The 11,521-nt window shown below is 32.8% G+C and overlaps 1 protein-coding gene across 1 annotated transcript; it reads right to left on the bottom strand.

Annotated features, from left to right (window-relative positions):
• Window positions 1-7,198: 7,198 nt before the first annotated feature.
• Window positions 7,199-11,319, bottom strand: LOC130745179 (probable inactive purple acid phosphatase 29). Its single transcript, XM_057597327.1, has 4 exons — window positions 10,936-11,319; window positions 9,580-9,974; window positions 8,463-8,913; window positions 7,199-7,630 (listed from the first exon to the last, which is right to left on the bottom strand). Exons 1-4 carry the CDS (start codon window positions 11,201-11,203, stop codon window positions 7,596-7,598), a joined length of 1,149 nt encoding a protein of 382 aa, XP_057453310.1. The 5' UTR covers window positions 11,204-11,319; the 3' UTR covers window positions 7,199-7,595.
• Window positions 11,320-11,521: the final 202 nt, after the last annotated feature.

The following is an 11,521-nucleotide window of genomic DNA, read 5'->3' as shown; positions in this document are numbered from 1 at the left end:
GTCCCTAAATAGTGACAGAAAATACTTTTTGTCACAAATTAATAGATATATTGTTAATTAACCCTTGTGACGGAATGTAATTGCAAATTTTGTCACTATTTGGGATAGAATAATTACGAAACTCTGTCCCTAAATTTGGCGCCATGATTCCCACCAAAAAATTTAAAAACTATTGGGACGGTATGTATATTCCGTCCCTAAATTGTGACAGAATATATATTTCTGTCCCACTAGAACGAATCTATTTTAAAAATCGTTTGTGACGGAATATTATCGTTCATTCCGTCACAAATGGAGACGGAATAATTAAAAGATTTCGTCCCTAATGTTGGTGCCTTGTTTCCCACCAAAATAAATATTTAATTTGGGACGATTTATATAAATTTCGTCCCGCCAAATATAATTTTTTAAAAAAACATTCGGGACAGAAAATTATTGCTACGTCTATCACCAATTGAGACAGAGTAATTAAATTATTGCGTCGCAAAAGTTGGCGCCATGTTTCCCTCCAAAATAAATGGCTACATGGGGACGGAATATTAGTGTCTGTCTCGAAATTGCGACGATAAATATAAGTTCGTCCCTAAATTGCGACAACATAAATATTCCGTCCCAAAATGTTAAATTAATTTTAAAAAAAATCTTTGCGACGATAAAGCGTCATGAATTCCGTCACTAAGTAATTATTTTGGGACAGAATAATTTTTCGTCGCAAAATTCCCTTAAGGGAAAGCTCAAAGAAAAGGTTCTTTAACCATTCTTATTAAATAATCTGTTCTACAACGACCTAAGTATTCCGCATAGCCTAAAGATCCCAAAGTACTGGTGTGCCAGTCTTAGGGCGTGCCGCCCTAGCCGATCCATAATCATTTACCGATTGAAACCATTTATTAATAAAAACATTGAATATATGCCCACCTCTTTTTTATTTTGATTTTTTGCATATTGTTCTTTTCCATTTGATTTGTTGAATTTTAGAGCATTCGAAACTACTATTCATAGTGCTTAAAGAAAATAATTGCTATATTCCGATGTACAAAAAAAATTGCTAACTAATTCTACGGACGACATTAGAACTTGGAAAAATAACTTTCAATTCGAGCAACTTGTGTTTTTCTTATTTCAACATCTGATCAGTACTCGCCGGAGCATTGCTCTTTTAAATTAATCAATATCAATATATATTAGAAAAGAAGAACTTCCATAGTGACGTGTCAGCACCAGATTAATTCTCATAAAAATTATTCCACGTGTCAATTTGTTAGAGGGTATAATTTTCAATTTGTTAGAGGGTAAAATTTTAGATTTGATTAGGATTTAGGTTGTTTATTTCTTGATTTTATCTTAATTTATTTTTAGAGTATTAATTAATTTTTATGGTATTTTTATTGAATTTTTGGATTTTTAATTAATTCAGAATTTTATGTGTTTTTATTGTGATTTGCTAGATTTTGATAGTTTTTATCTATATTTATTTAGTACCTTTTAAAATTTTAGATTTGATTAGGATTTAGGTTGTTTATTTCATGATTTTTATCTTAATTTATCTTATTATTTATTTTTAAAGTATTAATTAAATTTTATGGTATTTTTATTGAATTTTCGGTATTTTAATTAATTCAGGATTTTATGAGTTTTTATTGTGATTTTCTAGATTTTGGTAGTTTTTATATATCTTTAATTAGTACCTTCTTAAATTTTAGAATTGATTAGGAATAAATTGTATATGTAAATAATTTCATATTAAAATTAACTAAAAAAAGTCAATATATTATAAAAACTCAAGCAAAATAATACCTCATTCTTATGAGTTCATCCACCTCCCTTGTGTCACATCCATGAGCACAGCCAGAGAAGGCCAACATGTCCATCTCATATCGAGGATGAAGAACAAGGAAAGGTCCCCTTTCCCCCAAAATCCTCACTATCTTTCTACCGAGTTCCTCTATTTGTGGAGTAAACCGCAAAGCTTCAAAATTTTCTTTACATCTTAGCTTTTGAATCTCAAGAGGTAGTCCATTCTTCGCGAGGCGAGCATCAGTTCTATTCAGGTGCATGACCTTGTGTTTAAGTAATAGAGGAAGGATCTGTGATAAACAAGAATGTGAATTAGTTGAAGTTACTCAAGAAAAACAAAAAACAAATAAGTGAAAGATATATATCATGTTAACCGAATAAAGACCTGTTTTTCATAGTATATATGTAATATCAGACCAGCTAATTGGTGGCAAGTAAGATAGTCCTAATTCAACTCTTCTCTTGAGCCTAGGTGGTACTTGCTTCAAAATTCTAACCTCATATCTCAAGGAGGCAATGAATTTATCTACATAAAAAATCCTTGGAACTCACTGCCACATCAAGGAAACAGAAATGAGGATACTTCAATCAAGAAATTACGATGATAATCATAAAAGGAGATGTCACCTGAACTATAATTATCATACAGAAATAGTAATGTGCAAACCTTGGATCGGCCCATAAAGATGTCTATTCATAGGAGCGTCAATGCCGGCCACCTCACATTCCTTTCTGGCCCGAGAGTCCACTCTTTCCAACCCTGCAAAATCACGCATCATCCACAAGTTCAAAATATTCTTAAATATCTTAAGAATTTTGACTACCATATATGTTAAGAATGATTAACCAAAAAAATTCAAATCAGGAATTACATATATTACTTACTTACTAATATTAATTACATATATTACTTTTTATTAAAAATAATAATTTTTTATCATTATTCTCTAACCATATCATTATTCTCTATCCATGCATTACTTTTATATTTTTCTAAGGCCCGGAAAAGTTAGAATCAAATTGGAGATTTTTATATTTATTACCATTTGACCAGAAAAATATATTTATTACTCTTAAGAATAAACAAATATTTATTACCGTATACTGCACCAAAGTTATTAGAACCTTTAATTTCTATATTGTACTTACAGAATTATTTTCTAGATCCTAAGTATTTTTAATTTTTTATACATTTAATTATGATGATTTTTTAACTAAAAATAATATATATATATATATATATATATATTATATTAATCTCCATGTAACAAATTGCCTAAGATGGGCTTCTTTTGTGACAACGTATTATCATTGTCATATATGTAGAACTATGATTCATTATCACTTATATTATTTTTCATCTACACTTTATTTTTTCTTTTTCAATCAATTCACTCATTAACTTTTTACGTTTCTTATTTTTTTCATATCAATCGATATCAATATATCAACATCAATATCATCATCAATATCAATCAATATATATTAGAAAAGAACAAGGGTTATGATAGCAAATTGGTGACGTATTAACTCCTAATGCATTTTATTCCACGTGTCAAGACAAGGTTAAAAAGTTAATATACTAGAATGGATCCGTCCTATTTGTGTGCCAGATATATGTTTGTTTCTCAAGGTGTAAAGGGCTTGATGAAAACAACTATTCCGTTCTACTTTTGCTTAGGTCCATTTTTGTATTCATATTTAGTTAATATACTAGAATGGTAGTCCTATTTGTGTGCAAGATATATTTTTGTTTCTCAAGGAGTAAAGGGTTTGATGCTAACAAACTCTTGATTTCATTGTTTTTTCTTTTGACAATTGGTTTCATTGTTATTATTGGGTATATTATTAGATAAATCATGATTTATATTTCTAATTATGTCATGCAAATTTTAATTAAAAATGTAGTGAGACAATTAACAATGGATGTTTATCAAGTATTATTTGCAATGGGTTCATTAAACTTCTGTTATGTGAATGTAAATTTTGGTTAGATCTTTATAAGTTTACATGTTCTTTTATAAAGTTGTAAGCAACAAGATTTTCTATTTATTTAAGAATACCATCGAATCCTGTGGAAAAACTTTGCCATAATTATCTAAGATTTACCTAGATTACTCTTTACTAAAATTTCCAGACTTTTATTGCAGAGGCAATCTTGGATAATTTGAAAATTTTAAATTAGATAAAGTTTTAACATTAAAATTTTAAAAGATTATCCCTAATTATCTTATATTTACCTAGATTACTCCTTACTAAATTGACCTGACTTTTATTGCAGAGACAATCTTGACAAATTTAAAATTTTTAAATCTGAGAAACTTTTAACATTAAAATTTTAAAAGATTATCCCTAATTATCTAAGATTTACCGAGATTACTCCTTACTAAATTGACCCGACTTTTATTGCAGAGCCAGAGACAATCTTGGCTAATTTGATATTTTTAAATCTTGAAATCGTTTTCATCATCTCTTCAAATTAAGAAAAGTCTCAAGCCTAATTTACTGCATATTTACAGGAATCCCCTGATTTCTCATTTTATTATTTCTCATGATCTACAATATAAAAATAAAAGAAGTCGTGCTCAATCTAGGATTTTCCAGACTTAATATTAGTCAACCAACCTTCCCAAATAGTCCCGTTGGTTCCCAGTTATTTACAAGTCCTCCATCTAACCTCACTTCAGATCATAGTACTCCTAATAGCTCGACTGAAGCACGGCTGAAAAGAAAAATCCATTATGAAACATAAAAGATCTTCAGTCAAATCTTCAATTAATATTTATGTTAGGCCGTTTGTAATAGAAGACGAAAATGTCCAAAATCCCTTGAAAAATATGTCGAGCCAACCATCAGATAAACAAAGAAAATTTGCACAAGCTCGAGCGAATAGTAAGCCGATTTTGAAGCGCAACAGAGAGCATAGGGAAAACCAGAACATGGAAAATATACAACCCGATAGTCCACCAATAGACTCTATTTGTGAAGTTGGTGCCCTCAGCAACGATGAGTACACTAAGGGTTTGTTCGGTTGGAGAGGGGAAAGTGGGAGGAAAGAAAACATAGAAACCGAGGAATGAATTTAGATTAAGGTGTAGTCCAAATTCATTTCTCGAGATCAAACGAGTTTCTGTTGATCTCAATCAGGCTCAAAAGAGAAGTTTTTTTGTCCACTTTGCTTACGATTTCAGACTCTTCTATTTCATCTGTTGTTTAATATATTTTTAATAATCAAGGTATTAATTGATGTATCAAATACGTACAATACACATATTCCCCGTGCAACGCACGGGTAAAGAAACACTAGTATTAGATAATTTGTGTTCTCCAAGGCAGGATTAATTTAACACTAAAGGGCGAATTTTTTCTAATACTACCTAGATCCATCTTGAACACTAAAAGACAAAATAGTATGTTGTTTAGCCTTTGAAAATATATAGAGCACTTGAATTTATAAATCACTAGATTGAAAAATGGATCTTTTTATCTAAGTCCCTATATTGATTATTGGATATATTTGTTTATTCCACACATAAAGACACTCACTTGTAAGAATAAGTTTTTTTTTTGAAAGTAAACTGAAGAAATATTAAGTGTCAACCGACAATTGAGTCATTACATCAGAAATAACCAAATGGGAAGCGGCTACAGGAACCTCCTCTACCCACACTGAATTAGCATAGGTTTCAGCGTTCCTAGCAAAAAAATCCGCAACAATATTACCTGCGCGGTTGTGCGCCTAACAAAGGAAAGCGAAACTACTTCAAAAGCATGAATTAATAAACGGAAATCCTGCAAAATTGAACTCATATAAGATCTCACGGCTTCCTTTGCTTTCCTATGTTTGAATAATTGAAGGTAATCCGTGTCCAAACAAATCCGACGAAATCCTAGATCAATAGCCAATTGAATCGTCCATCTCATGGTCATGGCGGAGGCCATGAGTGGTGACAAACTGGAGATAGGAAAAGAGCAAGCCGCAGCCATGACTTCTCCTTCACAATTTCGAGCCACCATCCCCATACCACCAGCTCCATCATCACGAAGAGAAGCATCAAAATTGCATTTGATAATATCTGTAGCTGGTTTGTTCCACTACACTAGTAAGTATAAGTTGATAGAGAAGAATGATTGTTTTTTTTCTACCCTTTCTATTTTCTGCATTTTCCATTTTACCCAAATTTTCCTTTTAATTTTTAGTTAAAACAAACAGAAAAATTAAGAAGAAAAAAAAATAATCGTAGCGTGCTTGACTTAGCTGAAAGATTGACCCAATAAGGAACCACTTCAGAGTGCTTATTTTTGGTTCCAACTTCCAACACCTCCTCAATGAAGTGAAGATTGTCTCTTCCATATCATACCACCCCTAACGTTATAACCCTCTGCCATTCTCAAACACGTGAGAACAATGTTTTCACTTAAAATTCTCTTCTATTCTATTCCCTATTTTGAAATTTCTTAATACAAACAATGCATAGTGACATACAAGTTTGTTTCAGTTATTCGTGTTAATATGTGTAAGGCGCTCAGTGCTCACTTGTAACAGGTTTAGAGGTGCTATTTTGACTTTATATCCTTCTGTAAGGCATACCTCGAGCTTCAATTGTCTAAACAAGTAGTTTCCGTCTCATTGGAAAGTTAAGACAAAGATCTACAATTTTTATGAAGAAAACAAGATATGAATAAACCTTCTTCTAAATGCAATGATGTCAATGTTTTTCTTTTTTTTAAAAAAATTGTAATTTCATTGTAACAAGTCTCGTTTTGAAAACTGTGATTGTCTCTCTCAACATATGACTTTTTCAGGGTTTGAACTTATATCTTTACTTTTGTAGAATCTAGCTTGTCGAGCACTAAATCAACACCATATTGCTAATGGTGTTATTTAACTCCACCGGTAAGTTAGACAATATGTTAAACAATTTGTAGAAAAATAGAAATAAAAAGGCAAATTCACTCTTACAGTATATATTCTTTAATCTAAAAAGTAAATAATCCAACAATTGGAAAAATTCAATTGATTAATCCATAGGGAAATTTGATTGTTGAATGACCTAATTGAGAAAATAATCCATGAAAAAATGGACATGTACATTGCTTGCGATTTGCAAACTTGCTGCTTGAAGGTCTCCCTGATTTGCCCATCATCCTAACATGAGAATTTGAAAGAAAAAATATAGTAAAAAGAAATTTAGAAGTAATTATTTTGATGATCATTAAAAATATATCAGATAATGATAAAATCACATGACTAGAAGAAATAAGAAGTATAATAGAAGATTATCTTACTGTGATGTGAGGTATACAACAGTAGATTAAGCAACAACTAAGAAAACCAAACCCTCCATTCACACCAATTTGATGCTGTAAAGCTAATTAGCTAAGCTATAATACCATCAAGTAATCAAACATTGGTGTCAATCTTGGCAATAAATGTTGAATTGCATACAGAAATTTATGGTTGCAAACCTATTATCACTAGCTATCATGTAGACAAATATTGGAAATATACACTCAATTCATGTCTCATACCATCAACAAACTTCTAAAAGAAACCTTTCTTCAAGCTGATGCCATAGGTAAAAACAGAATAAAGGATTATTATTCTCCAAGTATGTAGGGACAGTTGCAATTACACTGTGTAAATGAACATCCATCTTTTCTATTAGTTCTTTGCCAAGCTACCTTGTATTGAAACATCTAATTTATAGGGTGTGGCCCTGTAGGTATGTTTTAAGAGCTTATGAGATGATCCAAAACCTCTATGATACTAATACTTGTCTCATTGCAGGAAATTTTCAAGAGCCACCGTCTTGTTTTTTTCTGCGGTTGCCTGTTATATGAAATAAGAATAAACATCAAATCAAGCTAGATGATATGAAACGGAAAGCATAAACAGGTTATAAAAAAGCTATAACTAGTACCTCAGACAAAAGAAAATATCAACCATTTTATCACACACTTAAAGTTGTTTAAGAATTTGGCCTAAAATTTTTAACTGCAAGTTTGTACTGAAGCTGTTTTATGAAATAAGAATAAACATCAAATCAAGCTAGATGATATGAAACGGAAAGCATAAACAGGTTATAAAAAAGCTATAACTAGTACCTCAGACAAAAGAAAATATCAACCATTTTATCACACACTTAAAGTTGTTTAAGAATTTGGCCTAAAATTTTTAACTGCAAGTTTGTACTGAAGCTGTTTTATGAAATAAGAATAAACATCAAATCAAGCTAGATGATATGAAACGGAAAGCATAAACAGGTTATAAAAAAGCTATAACTAGTACCTCAGACAAAAGAAAATATCAACCATTTTATCACACACTTAAAGTTGTTTAAGAATTTGGCCTAAAATTTTTAACTGCAAGTTTGTACTGAAGCTGTTTTAAAGCTCCATGTGTCAACCCAATCAGCTTATGCTTTTGTGCTAGTTAGTTCTTGATAAATGAAATGTTTACTAATGGTTCATGTCCATTAAATAGTTATAGGTTTTTGTTCTGTAAACAATTTTTCAATATTTGCTTCCTTGTATCTTTTTATCAACTCAGATATGGAAATGATGAAGTGTAATTCTAAAGATAGAATCATCCCTCAGTCTATATATAATACAAGTTTGAGAACAAGGAACATAGTGGCCCTAGTATTTCACAGATATCTTACCATCAAAACTCTTGCTCCACAAGACCTGGCCATCAATTTTAGTAAGATATTGATCATCAAGGCGTTTCCATGTTCTAATTGACTTGACATCTTCCCAATCGCCATTTTCCGTCTTCTCCAAGCTAATTTCCACCACTCTTGCCCTCCTTGACCATCCAGCTTTTCCATAAGCATGATATCCGAATCCCCCGGCATAACAAAGATGTATTCCTGTCATCTTGCCACAGAAATCATTGACATGATCATGGCCAGCGAAAACAGCCTTCACATCTCCGGCCTCAACCAACCTTGTGAAAAAGCCAGAATTGACAGAAGGTGAACTAATCTTTTCTTGTTTCACACCTGTAAAGTTTGATGAGTCAAAACTAGCATATTCAGGCAATGGGATGTGAAAGTATGCAAGACCAGGTGCAGCTTCTTTTTGAGGCACTGGTTCATTCTTGTAAGCTTTCTGTAGAGCAAAGAGTGAATGGTTAATCCAAATATTATCAAGGGAAACAACTGAAAATTCAGTCTTATATGTAATGAAGACCCACAGAAACTTCCATCTATAAGCAGATGTAGACATATCACGTAACTATTGGATTTGGGTTAGGCCTAACTCTACCTCAAAGACTAGCTCATGGGTGAGGATTGCTCTACCCTATATAGGTTCTGATATCATTTTAGAATCCGGGATAGGCCTAACTACCCTTAAAACTAGCTCAGGGGTGAGGATTGGTCTACCCTATATAGGCTCTAAATTCGAATACATATTAGATTCGGATTAGACCTAACTCTAACTCTGAGCTAACTTTTGGGATATTTAGGCCTAAGAGAAACACGTAACAAAAGTCTTATCCCACTAAGTAAAGTCGGCTATATGGATCACTTGATTCATGTTAAAGACACTGCCAGTTTTAGCTGCTGCAGAGGCACAGACCTAACACAATATTCTTCCTTTATCCGGGCTTAGGACTGACTATGACACAACATAGGCAGAAATCTATAAGCAGCTATAGACAAATGACAAAAAAACAAAACAAAAAGAGAAACAGGATGAACCCTTTAGTGGATCTTAGAATGCAATGAACTGTGGCCAAAATACAGCCAATCAATGGAACAGGTAAAACAATACCCGAAGCTTTTCAAATGTTCGTTGGTACCAAAGTTGCTGAGAGGGTTTGATCCAACCGTATCCATGAATGAACGGAACCTTGGAGTAATCTCCACTGTCGAGAAAGTACAGATTAAGCACTGATTTATTTTCAAAACCAGTGCCTTCAACTCCTCCAACCTCCAAGTTATAGTTCCCAAAACCATCAATTAAGTGCACTTCAGGAGGATTGACTTTAGATAAAGTGTTTTTCATCCCAACAATATGTTTCATCACCCCTTCCCTAGAGAGCGACCCTTCCTGGTCATGGTTGCCCAAAATAGCTACCCAAGGAATGTTTGAAGCGATTGCAGGTGCAACAGCCGCATCCATTGATTTAGCAGGATCCGAGGCATCAGATCCATATATGTTATCACCTGTCACGGCAATATGAATAAGCACAATGGGATATCTCACATCAAGACTCAAAAGAAAATTGCAACTAATTTAATAACAACAACAAAAGCCTTATCCCACTAAGTGAGGTCGGCTATATGGATCACACTACGTCATTCATTGTGCTCGATCAAAAACCAGATTGTGAGGGACATTATTGACAATGAGATCATATTTAACAATGTCTTCCCAAGTTCTTTTAACTTTCCCTCTAGGCTCTACCTCTCTTCATAGGTCTAAACACCACCTAATCAACCCTTCTCAATAGTGCCTCCAATGGTCTTCTTTGTACATGTCCATACTACCTTTACTGATCTTCCATCAGCATCTCGATGATAGGCGTCATCCTAATATCTTCTCTTATCCGCTCACTGCGTATCTTATCTTTCCTAGTGTGACCACTCATCCATCTTAACATTCTTCAATATGGATCAAACACTACAGATCCTCGATATCTTCAACATGGATCAAACACTACAAATTGCAACAAATTTAATAAGGAAAAAAATTCAAAGTCCAAGCTAATATATACAAAACTCTCTTAGTTTTGATCTAGTTACTCACTTAGAAGTTCATTTTATCCCAAACACTAGTAATTAGAATGAAGTCTTTAATCCTTGTTGAGTAGAAGTTGTTATAAGGGAAAGTAACACTTGAGAACATAATTGGAAGGAACAAATGAAGTTAATTTTGGTTATTAATTTTGAACTGATTAATCCCTTCTTGGAATTATAACCCTTTAAATGTAAGTCACCTCAATTACCCCAATTCTATCAAACCAAAACCTGTTTCAAGAGTCCAACCTGCAATTAAGCTAATTAAGTAAAGGATGAGACAGTGTTTCCAATATTAGCAACTTTTTGCAGTGCATACCCACTTAGAAAGAAATGATGAGACAAAAAGAAAAGGAAATAGCAACAAGAGCATGTATATATAATATACCAGTGAAGACAATAAGGTTGGGTTTCTCAGCAAGAATCATCCTTTGAATGAAAGCAGTGGTGTTGAGGTCAGAGCAAGAAGCATACTGAGAATGGAGGACATCCAAGCAGTGGGTGGATTTTCCATCAGCATAGTGCATATCTGCAACCTGCAAAATCTTGAACTCTCCATTTTTTCCAAACCTCAGCTTCTGTGCTTCTGAGATGCAAATCTGAATCAAGAAAAACCAATAGAGTGAAATCAAAAACCACTTTCCTCTTTGTGCCATTCCCACCGCTCCAAATTAAATCATCACTTTTTTCAACTATTCTTGCTTGTGGTTCATGATAAATAATGTTCCATATTTTAACGTGTCAAAGAATATTCCCATGAACTGTGTTATAACTTGTGATTCCATCCATGGATTCCGTTTTTACTCAGATAAAGGAGAGGAAAAACAAAACAAATATTGAGTAAAGGTGTCAACAACCCCCCACATAATTTTGCAACAATTAAAAATCTTCAACTATTGTTTAAGTTACATATTAAAAAGCTCATACAGGTAGGAACATTTTACATGAAAATACTTTCAAGTTGGAATTAAAAG

The sequence above is a fragment of the Lotus japonicus genome, chromosome 3 (assembly GCF_012489685.1).
Source record: "Lotus japonicus ecotype B-129 chromosome 3, LjGifu_v1.2".
In the NCBI taxonomy this organism is placed as follows: Eukaryota; Viridiplantae; Streptophyta; class Magnoliopsida; order Fabales; family Fabaceae; genus Lotus; species Lotus japonicus.
The sequence above is the reverse complement of the archived record's forward strand: the minus strand, read 5'-3'. Positions and strand labels throughout refer to the sequence as shown.